Raw genomic sequence first — 14,787 nt, 5'->3', positions numbered from 1 at the left:
GGAATTTTTTTTTTTGGTAATAAAATCTTATGGAAATTAGCTAGTTTTGTTGAGTAGAGTCTAATGGAATTTATTCATTTTTCAAATATATATATATATATATATATATATATATATATATATATATATATATATATATATATATATATATATATATATATATATATATATATATATATATATATATAGGTGTTTCCATTACTTGTTAGTTTTGACTACTTGCATATTCTTCCCTATTGGCAGATGATATGTATTATGTGATCACTGAATTTGGCATTGTCTATATTATTTTAACTCTCCATTTGAGTAATTTAATTAGGGTCTAGACCAGTTGTAATGGTTTTTCACTTAAAATTGTTTTATGACATGTTTCTCCCATCGAGTAGTGCTTGTATGTTTAATTTTTATGCATGACATGCGATTAGTTTAATTCTCCCGTCAAGATAGCTGCTCATAATTGTTGTTAGAAATGCATAAGTGAATTTTGGTCTCATTATTGTCTATTTTGCAATTATGATTTAAATTCTGTTAATTATTACTGATATACTGTTTTATTTTTAATGTATGATCTTATAAAAGAAATGGCATCATTCAATCCCTTAGCCAACATCCTAACCCAAAACAAGCTTGAGGGTCCAAACTATGTGGACTGGAAAAGAAATTTGGACATTATGCTTACTGCTGAGGAGTATAAGTTTGTGCTCAGTAAGGTGTATCCTGAAAAACCCGGTGAGGGTGCCTGTGCTGAGGTCACCAAGGCTTACCAGAAATGGATTCAGGCTGATGAGATGGTGCGATGTTACATTTTGGCATCTATGTCAAATGTTTTGCAATATCGGCATTAGAAGATGGACACAGCTTATGAAATCTTAGAGGATCTCAAGGAGATGTTTGGAGACCAGACTAGTGTAGCCAAGCAAAATGCACTAAGGGAGATTCTTACTTTTAAAATGGCAGAAGGGACTCATGTTATAACTCATGTCTTTAGGATGATGAGTCTTCTGAATGACATGGAGATTCTTGGTGCTGAGGTTGACCAGGTAACTCAAATTGAGATGGTCTTGAACACTTTGCTAGCTAGTTTTTAGCAGTTTCATTTGAACTATAACATGAATAAGATGGATTTTACTCTGTCTAAGTTGCTGAATGAGCTTGTAGCTGCTGAGACTATTATTAAGCAAGGATTTGCACCTATTGTGTTGAATGTTGAGTGAGGGTCTTCTTCTGCCCAAAAATAGGGTAAGAAGAAGAAAACGACTCACAAGCCCCAACCCAAAACAGTTGTTGTATTTAATCGTGCAAATGGTGCTGTGAAAAAGCCCAAGGGCAAATGTTTTCACTGGAAGCAACCTAGTCACTGGAAGCAGCAATGTCTAACCTGGATAGCGATGAAAAAGCAAAGGAGACCTCTTTTCTATTTACTGGTTGTTGAAACTTATTCGTATTGACTACACTCCAATGGTGTGTAGACTTAGGAGCCACTGATCATGTCTACAATTCTTTGCAGGGGTTCAGGTAACACGCCAGCTAAGTGTAGGAGAAGTCAGCATTTTTCTGGAAGATGGCACTGAAGTTGCAGTTTTAACTGTAGGGAATGTTACCCTTAGTTTTAAGAATAATAAAACATTAGTTTTAAGGGATGTTTTGTATGTTCCTTCAATTAGAAGGAATTTAATTTTTGTTTCTAGTTTGAGTAAGAATGATTATTTAGTTTGTTTTAATGAATTTTATAATGATTCTGTTGTGATTAAATTTAGAAAACAAATGGATTGTTTTGGCTCATTGATTGATGATCTATTTATCCTGAACTGCAACTTAATGATTTTGAAATAAATAACTTTTAATTCCTTCAAATCACACACTCAACAATCATACTTAAGCTTATTTATCACATCAATTTCACATCACATAATCAATTAAAGGAAAATCTCAAATAACCCTTAAGAACCCTAAAATCATACTCATGCAAAAATAAAAATGAACTTCATGGATGTTAGTACTAATCTTTAATTGCACAATAAAATGCTCAATTGAATTCAATTAGCCTCTCCTTGCCTTTATTGAGTTTTGAAGGCTCAACTTGCTCTAAGTAAATTAAATGCAATCACACCATTAAAAATATGATCTAAATATATAATCATGTAATTAAATATTAATGTTATACTTATCAAACATTAAATCACATAAAATTCAAAAATAATAATCTGATAAAAAATTACTTATTTGATTCTAGCTTTAAAAGAGATATTTTTCTTCAATTGATTGTAAAAGTGGCTCACTACTATAGATCCTCAACACTAATCTATGATTGATTTAGTGTGTTTGTCTAAAAAAAAAATTGAGAAATCAAAAGGGGAAGGGAGAAGAGAGCTTCGTTCTCTCTTTGGAAGAAGAAGGCTACTACCTCTAGTTTAAACGCTAGGTTTAATAGGTTTTCTTTTTTTACTTTTTTATTTTAATTAATTAATTAATTTGGTTATCACTTTGGCATGAACTATTAGTAAATGGACTGCCTTTTAATTTATTATTATTTTTTATTAATAAATTGGTTACTAAACCTAGTGGCATGTAAGCTTAATCACAAGGGAGTCCACCATTTAAATTACCCCCTTCACTTTTTTTTTTTTTTTTTTTTTTGAAAGGACTCCCTTTACTTATTTAACAACCAAAATTTGATAAAAGTAATTAGCTTAGGTTTAAATCATTTTCTTTTAATTTAAAATCAATTAAACTCATTTCTTTAAAATTAAAATTCCTCTTTCACAATTAAAACAAAGTAATTTTAATAAGTCAATCCTAATTCAATTTAAGGAGTTAAAATCAATTAAATTAAAACCCTATAGTCCAATGAAAATTCATTAGGTTAAAATTAAATCAATTTGGTCAAAACCGAATTAATTTCTCCCCCATTTTCAAACCAAGGCTAAAAATAAATCCAATTTAAAAATTAAAAACACTAATATGCAATACAAATAGTTAATTTGCCAAAACTATGCAAGCAATACATGATTCACACATCAAGACTCACAATTTAAGATTTCCCCCTAATTACATTGAAATTAGTATCAATCCCTAATTGACACTCCTAATCAATCTATCATACGATTAATGGTTCTAGAAATCAGGATATTACATTACTAATCACACAAAGTCAACCTGAGTAAGAAATCTACTGCACTTTAGCTAAATTTTTTATATGATAGTGTCCACAAAAAAAGACCATATAATTGAGATTATTTGTGAAAATTAAAAAATACACATATTGACATAACATGCACTTTTCTAAATTAAAAATAGGGTTCAATACAAATTCTCTTGCAATTGGATGGTTGACATTGATAAATGCCTCTTTAACAATTTGAGTTTCAATCTCAATTGTTATTGGTAGAGTGTCATTCCTTGACAATCTATCTTGGGACATTTGCTTTATCCGATAATGGTTGCCACCAAAACACTTGAGAATGTCAACCATGCAAGTCTGCAAAGTGAAAAATACCTTGTTCATTGAAAATGGTGGAAACACATCATATGCTTTTAAAACAATAGCAATAAGGTCATCAATAGTGCTTAGTGCCTCCTTGTGTTTAATTAAATCTATGGCTCTAAAAAATCCAAGGTCAAGAACATTCAAATCAAGATTGTTTGGTGGCTGGCATAATAAACGGATGTCCAGTCCTAGGTTAGTTGCACCCTATGCAAATTCAAGATCGCCAACTTCTATATATGGCTTGGTGTTGTCCTACTGTATGAAAATAGTGGCTGGACCACCATTCCGTGGCTATTTTTCTTATATTGCAGGTAAAAGTTTATGAATAAGAATGCCACGATTACATCTTTTGGTATTGATATTAAGGGCTTCATTTCTATTATACCAGTTGAACGATTCTTACTATTCCTTTTAGCTAGTACATTGTCAACAATTGGCCATATGACAATATTGAAATCAAATAAGAGACTCAAATTAACATCGAACCTATGGCGTGCAACAGTAGCAAGGAACATTATTCTTGGAATAAACATTTTGCTTTTGCATTTGCTCAAAGTTTCCTCTTCATCTAACTATATAAAGCTTTTATGTTTCTTTACACATGTGAAACCATTTCTCATCGATGTGGATTAAATCATACATGTTATTGAAAGATGGCTATCAATTTATTGTATCTGATTCGATCATTGACATGCAAAAATGAATTCTTGTAGTTTTATTTTCATCTTTTAGCATAGACTTTATTGCATTGGAGTGAGGCCTTATGTCCACATTTTTTTAATCTTTTTGTTCACATATGAAATAGATGCGCCTAGTTCAGCAGCCGAAGATCGAATTGTCATTCGACATCTAAGTGAGATTTCTTTTATCTTTTCTACAAATATTCAACTTCTTTTCTACCCTTATTCTAGGGACGTTTCATGCCATTGCAATTTTTCTCACGATGAAACCTTGCATTTCACCATATTTTGTAAACTGTCCTAATAGAAATGTCAAATGTGGTTGCAACTTTTTCATAACTCCCCACATTTATGATCCTTTCTTTCATCTCAGCCATAAGCATTGTGCTTACAGAGATTTTTACTTCGTCAGATATGTTTTTCTTCTTATTTCCTTTGTTATTGTTGACTGGAACATCAATTTGGGATTAGCCCAAGTCATGAACAAGCATACGCCTTCTTCATCTGGCATGGAGTTCAAGTCTAGCAGTTGAAGGGTAGTGGTCATTTCTTCAGAAATTGTGGGAGAGTTTGTAGGAAATTCATTAAGATTAATTGAAGAAGGTTGGTTCATAATGTTAGAAGTTAGGATTCCTTCTTAGTTGTGCTAGATTTTTCAAAAATAACTAAGTAATTATATGTATTGAAATGTTTCAATTTGTGTGGATATTTATATGTATCCATATTATAGAAGTTAAGGAGACTCTTACATTCCTCAAAATTTTTGGCTCCAAAAATTCTGTCAAAATAAGCGCATATAGGATAAAACATCCACCAGTTTGATTATTTGAGGGAAACTTAGGCTCCAAACATTAAACTTTGATTTTAGAAAGTTTGAAATTTCAGAGAATTTAGCGCCAAAAATCTCGACTTTCCTCCATTTTCAACCACAATCTCGCTTGTAAATGTGTTCTTGAAAGACTACATGGGTAACATGGATTCATCACCACTAAGTGTGTATTTAATGCTAATTAGGTGTCTTTTAGGCATCATTTGGACTAAGTATTCAGATAAACAAAATACTTAATCAAAATATAGCTACACATTTTAATTGTTGCACCCTACTGATAAAAAAATCTTTAAGTTGATGTTATACCTCATTAATCTGGGTACAAATTTAAAATTTACTGAACAAATTGAATTGAAATTCTTTCATGGACTATGTTTTTACGCGTTCTATAGAAGTGTGTTCAACTTTACACATGCAGATATGAATATAAATTATTTTTCTTAGGAAATTTTCATAATACGGTCACCAACTCGTATTATTGTATCCGGCCTTTAAAATTGCCTTTAAATCTACACTGCACCTTACTAATATGGGCACAAATTTTTATTATAGTGAACAAACTCAATGCCCTTCTTTCTGGACTTAGCGTATAAAAAAGGTGAGTTCATGATGTTTAAGTATAGATTTCTGCTTATTAGCGCCTTATTTTTTAAAACGATGTAAATCTATTGAATTTGAAGTTCAGGAGACTCTTGCAATTCTCAAAGATTTTGGCTAATAAATGTATCCTTGAAATACTCTATTAATGAGTTGACTTTATCAATATTAATTATATGTTTAAAGCTAATCAGGGGTATTATGCTGTAAAGATTTCTGTTTAACTACTTTCTTAATCCTAGAGCTTTTTTTGTTTTTTCTAAAAGCAGAAAGAACATAGAGAGTACTAGAAAATTCCTAGATAATAGTTTGCATCTTGAGTAGCATGCAAACTTTTTCTAGCTTTAACAATCTCAATTCTTAACATGCTAATATACCATCACAAATGAAAAAGAAACATGATTTCCTAACCTACTCTTTTAGTCACAAAACAAACATAATAAATTCAAGCCTAATTCCATGACTATCAAGAAATTATCAAACTCACAAAATTTTTTAGTTAAATAAAACCATGCTTCTATTGTTACAAATTCTAACTTGTCATTCTACCAATCAATATGTAACATTAAAAGGAAGTAACTTGCTTGTCAAACTCGATTGTTGGCTTATGATACTTGAAGGGTTATGACTGTCAATTTTATGTCTAGTCCCAAAGCAATCTCAATGATTTTCTTCTAATTCAAGCTCATTCATCATGTATTAGCCAATCTCTCATCCATTTTGCATATCGTATTTCAAAATTTAATTTATTTAGAAAATAAAAAAATTAAAGTGAGGAAGATTGAGAGGAGTAAAGTGAAGGTGGAAAATACTCTAAAACCTACAAAAGTGGATACTTAAAATAATTGGTGTTAGCAACAAGTTGAGTAACTGTGAAAAATGACCTATCTAACCTAGTTCATAAAATAAGGTACTTGAACCTGTTTCAAATTTAACTTGTATTAATTGAAATCTTCACAAATTCGATTAGCATTACCCAAATACTATCCAACCCATTTAAAACAAATCCATACAATATAAATTAATTCAAACATGTATGAAAAGATTATAAAATTCAAACTAAATCTATAAATAATGAATTATTGCAATTACAGATCTTAATAAAACACATATGGTTACAATCAGTGGTTACAAAAGTTTTCCATTATGAAAATGATTTTTAAAAAATAGATTTTATGTAAAGAGAGATGTCAGGATTTTCCTCTGAGCCGACTATCTCACTTGAGGAACTCGATCAACCAACTCATAGTAGCAAGAAGGTGAAGATAAATGCTCAAAAAATAAAACATAAAAAAGAAGGTTTTAAGCAAATTTTAGAATTAATTAAAATTGATAAATTTTAAAGGAATTTGGATTGTTTTACCTTTAAGTTTGGCACATATTAGAAAGAAAAATAAAATCCTAATTTAAGTTATTAAAATTACTAATGAAATATATAATATAGTCAATTAAGATTTATTTTTTCAATTAACAAAATTAAAAAATTTAAGCATATTTTGTCCATTTTTAAGAGTATTATTGATCACCCAATTATTCTTCCCCGAGCAAGAAGAGGAAAATAAATGTTAACGATGCTCTTTCCAAGCCAAAACGGCACGTATAAGGCGTAGATCCAGGGAGCAATAACCTGCGCTCGCGGGCAGGCTAAAACCCTAACTAAAACCCCAATTCAACCACGACACGCGTATAAATATGCAGCTTTGGCACCGCATTTTAATAGATCGTTTTTCTCTGTCAAAACCCTAACAACTAAAAATACCTTAAAACTAGGGTTTTGGAGAGACTCCGCAGTATTGTTCTTGCTCTCTTCTCCTTTCCAAGAAAAGCATCAACCTATTCTCTCAGTTATAAATTATGGGCAAGTCTAGCAAGAAATCAACCCCTAAAGTGAGTTCCTTTTATATTTTGATTTTGTTTTATGTCTCATTCGCTCTTGGTTTTGGATTTATGTCGGTTTGTTTCTGTTTCTGTTTGTGTTTTTAGGTTGATGCTGCTGCTGCTGTAACCCCCGCCCCGAAGTCTGGGAAGAAAGGTATGTTGCTGTTTGAACTTAGAGGATAATGGCTTTGGATTTGGTTTAGGGTATTTTTCACTTTTTGTTATCTTTTGTTAATTTTTTTTTTGGGTTTGGGAATTTTGGATTTAGGTAAAAGAGAAGCTGAAGAAGCTGTAGAGAAGCTTGTCAGTGCAAAGAAACAGAAGATAGATCAAGGGGTAAAACAGTCTGTTGTGAAGGAAAAAGTTGCAGTGAAGACTGTGAAACAGAAGAAAGAGGAATCCAGCAGTTCTGACGACTCCTCTTCTGAGGAAGAGCAGAAGGTAATTGTACTAATCTGTTTTATGTTTACTCTCCTTGTTATTGAGTGATTTTGTTAGCTTTTCATATTATTGAGTTAATTGGTCCCATGTTTTTATGGGAATTCTGGAATTTCACGAGATATGAGTTCTAGTTGTTGGGATTTAAGCACATTGTTTTGGTTAATTATGTTTTTTGAATACTTGTTGCAGGCTAAATTTGTTGCCAAGAAGGTCCAAAAGGCAACAAAACCACCTGTAGAATCTAGTAGTGAGGAATCCTCCTCAGATGAAGAGGTTAGCAGTGGATCATTTCCTGCTGATGGTTGTATCTTCTCATTTTTGTTTTAATTTAATATGATTAATTTTCCTTAGGACTCTCCCCCTAAAGCTGCTCCATCAAAGAAACTGCAAACAGCTGCTAAAAATGGCTCTGTTCCTGCTACTAAAGGGAAGGCAGATAGCAGTTCATCATCTTCAGACGATGATGATACTGATGAAGAAGAGGTGATTTTACTGGCCATATCCTAAAATAATTAAGATTACATTCTTGCTTGCACTTTTTCTTATTATCTTTTGATGAATTTTTTTGTTGTAACTGTGTTGGTGCCATTTATACCATCAGGTTAAACCTGCAACCAAGAAGGATGTCAAGGCTACAAAACCACCTGTTGATGAATCTAGCAGTGAGGAAGAAGATTCCTCTTCGGATGAGGTGAACATTGAATCAAATTTTCGTTGATTGTTTGTTATTCATTCTTTTTAATTTTGGGGTTTAATATTTTTTAGGAGCCTTCCGTTCCTCCAAAGAAGCAGCAAGTAGATGCCAAAAATGGCTCTATTGGTGCTCCTAAGGATGTCAAGGCTACAAAACCTACTGTTGATGAATCTAGCAGTGATGAAGAAGATTCCTCTTCTGACGAGGTGAATATCGAATCAAATTTTAGTTGACTGTTGGTTATTATTTTCTTTTTAATCTTTTTGTGGTTTAATATTTTTTTAGGAGCCTGCAACTAAAGCTTCCCTTCCTCCAAAGAAGGAGCAAGTAGAAGCCAAAAATGGCTCTGTTGGTGCTCCTAAGAAAGGCAATGCCAATGGCAGTGACTCAGATTCAGATGATGAATCTGAAGAGGATGAGGTGAATTTTCCTGCATCATGCAAATTCATTAAGAACAGTTTCATTGGGCAGTTCTTAAGATGAAGTTTTTTTGTGGAAGGCACTTTTTAATTGAATGATGAGGTCATATTTTTGAATATCTGTATGTTTAAAATGCAGAAGAAGTCATCAAAGCCAGCCTCCCAAGTGAAGAAGTTGCCTGCAACTGGCACTAAGAAAAGCGCTGATGAGTCAAGTGATACTTCAGAGTCTGATAGCTCCTCAGATGAGGAAACTGTAAGTACTATCTGTTTTAGTTTTTCCTTTTCTGTTTAAAAAATGAACAGGGACAATAACTTGGCATATTTGTTACCACTTAGAACTATTGATTCATCCTGAAACCGTTTGTTGTTTGATATATATATATATATATATATATATATTTTGCGCATTAATGATATAATCTTGGGAGAATCATATCTCAAACCATAGCCTTTAATGGTATGATATTAGGAGAACCATATCAGCTAAACCCCTTTTGAAATCTCATACTTTCAATGAGGGAATAAATCAAGTCTCACAGCTTGCTACTAGGATCATAATATCCCACCAAACTCCTTAGAGCTGCACTTACTTGGATGCTGTGCACAAGGTTTTTCCTAGCCTTGAGCAAACACTGCAATACTGGCATCACCATTTGTGTTGCTTGATTGCAATTGGAAGGAGTAGTGGCTGGCTTTGATACCAAATTGTATAATCTTGGAGAACTATATTTCAAGAGCTAGATATTTTTAGGTTAAAGTGCTCAAGTTCTTGTAAACTCCACATCGTCTCAATGTGGGACTGAAGCCAAGTTCCCATACTTTGTGTTGCAAAAAAAATCATAATGATCACATTTTCAATACATAAACAAAATGTTCTGAGCATGGAGGAGTCATTTTTTGTATTATCAATTTTTCCTTGATCCAAATCTTTGTCTGAGGTGAATTAGAGTGCACTGGCCATCACTAAATTGTCGACATGTAGGAGGTAACTGTAAAAGCTTTAGCTTCCAAAATTGTTCCTCAAGAAGCAGCCAATAAAAATGCAGAATCAAGTGATAGCTCTGATGAAAGTGATTCTGATGAACAGGTGTAATTGTCATTTGTTTTTGCTCCAATATTACATGAATGGAATTGCATATTTAAGTATCACAAGTTTTTCTTTTTTGAAGAATTTAAATTTACCATCAAGTTGTATCACATAACTGAATAGCTCTTTGTATAATGTTCTTAGGATACTCCTGCAAAGGCTCCTGCCTCCAAGAAGTCTGCTGTACCAGCTACCAATAAAAAGACTGAATCAAGTGACAGTTCTGAAGATGACGATTCTGATGAATCCTCAGATGAGGATGAGGTGCAATTCTTGCTGGTTTCTTTGATTTACATGTATCTGGTGGATTGTGATGTATCCACCTTTGCAAATTAATTTTCTCCATTACAATATCCATACGGTTACAGGATTTCTGTTGGACTCCATTTACCTTTTCTTTCCCTCCTTTTTGGATCTGTCAAGGGTCCAACAAAAAAGTCTAATGTAGCTGCATTGAAAGTGTAGACATAAAAAAAGAAGAATTTTACGGAGTGATTCTGATGGGTTTGTTGTTAGCACATTTCAAAGAATTAGTTTATAGCAGTCTGTGACTGTTGACAGTCTTCATAGAATTATTGCTTCGTTCCTTTGCATCTTCACTACAGAATTGTGAAATTTTTCATTTGGATTTTGCAGGCTCCTGCGGCTAAGGCTGCTGTTGGTTCCAAAAGGGAATCTTCTGCAGCAGCTCAAACAAAGGAATCAAAACAGGTTAACACCCTCCTCTTTTTCTCTTTTAGTTAAGGTCTGATTGCGTTTAATTATGGGTTGGTAACCCTCTGCCTCTCACCTTTTATAGAACAATGGCATGAAAGAAATAGTTAGGCTTTTTTTGCTTTATAAGTTAAAGCCTGTGAAATAAATTGTTATTTTCCTTTTAGCTGTCCTTTTGAGTGCTTTAAGCATATGTTTGAAACATCAGTTTGGGAAACAATATCAGGCTTGTTCCCCAAACTTCATTTTCAGAAAGAATATAAAGTGTATCCTGGATGCAATTTAGAATTCAGGTTTTGTTTGAGATTGTGAAAAGTATTGAGAATGGTTGAAAAAAAATTTCAGCTATAACATATTGGGGGAAGGAAAAACATGGACTAAAATATTGATCAGATACTTGATTCATACCAAATAAAACCTTGGTGTTCTGAGAATATATATATATTTTTTTTTCAAAAAGCAATGAATACTAAATGTTTTCTGCTTGTTTCAACCAGCATAAAATGGACCTTGATAAAGATGACAGTGAAGATGATAGTTCTGAGTCTGAGGAAACTGATGACGACTCACCTAAGAATAAAAAGGTAAATGATTTTCTTTTCTTTTAAATCTATGATGCTGCTGTTATCATATTTTGCTGTTCTGTTAAGTGAACTTTCAAAATTTACATGCTTCAGGTGAAGGTAAATAAAAAGGAGAGCAGCAGTGATGAGGAAAGCTCCAGTGATGATTCAGATGAGGAAGAAAGTGAGGATGAAAAACCAAAGAAAAATGTAAGTGACCCATTTTTATTATATGTGCACAGCTATATTGTTGTTTTGAGTTTTAAAAGTAGAATATTTTGGGTAAAAATAGTAACATATATGATGTGACCTTTCAGACCTTGTGTGATGTTTTTATGGTGTAAATAAAACAATCAAGTAACTTTGATGACTGACCAAAGATAAGAAAAGGATGACTTTTGAAGGTTGTCTTTTACACGATTGTGCTCCAGTTGAAACGGGTGCTACATAAAAATTTGACAAATGCATTATACTGAAATTGAAAAGTAAATTACTTTGTTTTGGCACCAACTGAATTTTGAGGCATTTCTTTTGTACCTTAACTTTGGTTTTTGAGTGGATATGTTGCTTTTTCCTCCATAGTAGAACATGGAAATTCCATATGGATGTATGTAGACCTCTGTACTTCTGGTTGATTCACTTCAAAGCCAATCTAGTGTTGACACAATTTCAATGTGATAACAGGGAACTGATGTGGAGATGGTTGATGCTGTGACTCCTAAACCAACCAAAAAGGCCGACTTGACTGCTAAGAAAGCTGTAAGTTCTGAAGTTTTGGGATCTTGGCTATACATGTGGACCAAAAATTATTTTAATTTTAATTCATTTTTGTGTCTTTTAATATGCAGCCCAAAACTCCAGTTACTCCTGATGCCACTGGATCAAAGACATTGTTTGTTGGAAACCTGTCTTTCCAAGTTGAACAAGCAGATGTGTATGTCTAGATCTAGCATTCGAGCCGCTGTAACTCTAAAAGTAATGTGTGCTAATTTTTTTTTTTCTGAATTTGTTTCTGCAGGGAAAATTTTTTTAAGGATGCTGGTGAAGTTGTTGATGTACGCTTTGCTGTAGATCAAAATCAGAGGTTTAAGGGCTTTGGACATGTTGAATTTGCCACGCCTCAAGATGCACAGAATGTAAGGCTCCACACTGCTTATTACTTGCCCATTGGTTTTATTGCTTTGGTGCTTTTTTTATTTTAGCATTACTAAAGTTTTCAGGAGGCATGGCTAATGATTTGAATACCCTGCTTTTACCTTTTCAGGCTCTTAAATTGAATGGTCAAGCTTTAAATGGCCGGGAAGTTAGACTTGATTTGGCTCGTGAAAGGGGTGAAAGGGCTCCATATACACCATATAGCGGGTATGCGTTCTGCCAGCCACTTTGTACCTTACTCAAGTTGAATTGATGCAATGGTTTGTACCTTACTCATTAATGTTAACTTCTGCAGTAAAGAGAACAATTCATCCCAGAAGGGAGGGAGAGGACAGGGTCAAACAATTTTTGTTAGGGGATTTGATAAGTTCCTTGGTGAAAATGAGGTATTTTTCTCTTCTATTTGTCTGGAACTTAAGTAATTGTTTTGGTTTTAGATAATGTTTATGCATTGTACTCAAAATTTTACAGATTAGGAGTTCACTTGAAGAGCATTTTCAAGATTGTGGAGAAATTACAAGATTATCTATCCCAACTGATTATGAAAGTGGAGCAATTAAAGGGTTAGTATGCTTGTTTGTTCTTTTACTGATTCTGTTGTTTTATATATGCGAGATGACGGTGAGACCTGGTCTTACTATTTTTCTCTTCAATGATCTATCATTTTGGTTCATGTTTTTGTAACTGTCTAGCATGTATGTGAGCTTCATTTCAGTATAGTTCAAATTTTATTCTGTGTATTTTTGTTTTAAATGTGAGGTGGGCTGTGAGCATCTTACTCAACTGATCTTATCATCACCGTTTGATATCTATACATGGTTTTCTGTAGGCAAGATCCACTCAGTCTAAAGCAATGCTATTGCCTCAAATGTTTTTGCATGTGGATTTGGGACCTTCGAAATATGCATTCTCTAGACTATTTTTAAGTTTCAAATGCTTTAAATTTCATTTAATTTACGACTTTGCACTATTGTTTCAAATTGGCTATCTGCTGATAATATAAAGTACAATAAAATAACTGAAATTGTGAAAAAATGGGGAGGAAAGAAATTGACTAGAAGATAAAGTTATAGTTTTTAGATGACAAGTAGGTGAATAATTTTTATTTTCCTCCTATTCAAATAGAGGAATGCTAAAATTTTCCTTTCCGGAACTCTTTCCCTTCACCACTTTTATTTTTTTTCCTTGTTGGTTGTTTAGTGGATGTTAAACCATTGGCCTTTGTCATAACTTGTCCCAGGCTCCTAACTCTATTCCTTTGCAGGATGGCATACTTGGAATTCAAGGATTCCGAAGCTTTCAACAAAGCTTTAGAGCTTAGCGGTAGTCAGCTTGGAGACCAGTACCTAACAGTTGAAGAAGCAAAACCAAGGGGTGGTGATAACCGCGAGGGTTGGGGCAGTGGTAGAGGTGGAGGCAGAAGCGGTGGCGGGCGAAGTGGTGGTAGAGATAGTGGTGGTCGTTTCGGTGGTAGAGATGGAGGTGGTCGTTTCGGTGGTAGAGGTGGAGGTGGAAGAGGTGGTGGTGGTCGTGGCAGAGGACGCGGAACACCTAACAAACCTGCTGTCTCAACAGGTAATCTTTTGTACTATTCCTAACCTGAAGAATAGTTAAGCTTTACTGAGGATAGAAAGGTCTCTGAAAATCTATCAAAGTTCCACTAGAAAATTGCTTTACATTTTTATCAGTATTGTCTCTTATGTTACGTTCTGCATTATATTTTGTTTTTAATTCTCTTTTTGTTTTGCATCAATGCAGGGAAGAAGACAAAATTCAACGACGATGATGAGTAAAACGAATATTATATTTTTGTTATCGTCTAATTAAAGTACTTATTTTGCTAGTTATAGCACAAGATTTTGTTTGCCTTGGTTGACTTGCGTCATTTAATTTTTTACAGACAATGTCTATGGCGACTCTAGTTGTCTTCTTATATGCTTACATGGCACTATTGTAGTTTGTAATTTACATGATTATTTCCTCCTTAGTATGTTATTGTTGCTGCGCATTTGTTTATTTTATTAAGCTCGATGATTGGTCCTGATTTCAGGACTAAACATCCACCAAGAAAATCAACGTCAAAAGATGAGCTGTTGAGTCTTTTATTGAAACACGTAATCAAATCTCCCAACCCTTCTTCCCCCTTTCTCCCAAAAAATAAAAAGACACTCTTGACCTAGGCTGTTGTCAAGATAAAAGGAGTAAACTAGTCTATATCTTGTCATATCTAAGTGAGTATA

General features: G+C 33.4%; 1 protein-coding gene and 1 pseudogene across 2 annotated transcripts; both read left to right on the top strand.

Annotated features, from left to right (window-relative positions):
* The first annotated feature begins 581 nt into the window (after window positions 1-581).
* On the top strand, window positions 582-1,448 carry LOC105628939 (uncharacterized; annotated as a pseudogene).
* A 5,851-nt stretch (window positions 1,449-7,299) lies between these two features.
* On the top strand, window positions 7,300-14,563 carry LOC105628926 (uncharacterized). Of its 2 annotated transcripts, XM_089724074.1 has the most exons (22): window positions 7,300-7,480; window positions 7,577-7,625; window positions 7,740-7,912; window positions 8,102-8,185; window positions 8,264-8,395; window positions 8,514-8,603; window positions 8,678-8,812; window positions 8,892-9,026; window positions 9,165-9,281; window positions 10,011-10,115; window positions 10,260-10,379; window positions 10,752-10,826; window positions 11,327-11,413; window positions 11,507-11,602; window positions 12,077-12,151; window positions 12,241-12,326; window positions 12,411-12,528; window positions 12,657-12,754; window positions 12,843-12,933; window positions 13,019-13,110; window positions 13,812-14,122; window positions 14,306-14,563. In XM_089724074.1, exons 1-22 carry the CDS (start codon window positions 7,448-7,450, stop codon window positions 14,338-14,340), a joined length of 2,337 nt encoding a protein of 778 aa, XP_089580200.1. In that variant the 5' UTR covers window positions 7,300-7,447; the 3' UTR covers window positions 14,341-14,563. The 2 variants fall into 2 exon arrangements, with proteins under 2 accessions (XP_089580200.1, XP_012065807.1); XM_012210417.4 differs by lacking the exon at window positions 10,011-10,115 and having other exon boundaries at window positions 7,301-7,480.
* Window positions 14,564-14,787: the final 224 nt, after the last annotated feature.

The sequence above is a fragment of the Jatropha curcas genome, chromosome 1 (genome assembly GCF_041381405.1).
Source record: "Jatropha curcas cultivar XTBG-Jc1 chromosome 1, XTBG_Jcur_1.0, whole genome shotgun sequence".
NCBI lineage: Eukaryota > Viridiplantae > Streptophyta > Magnoliopsida > Malpighiales > Euphorbiaceae > Jatropha > Jatropha curcas.
The sequence above is the reverse complement of the archived record's forward strand: the minus strand, read 5'-3'. Positions and strand labels throughout refer to the sequence as shown.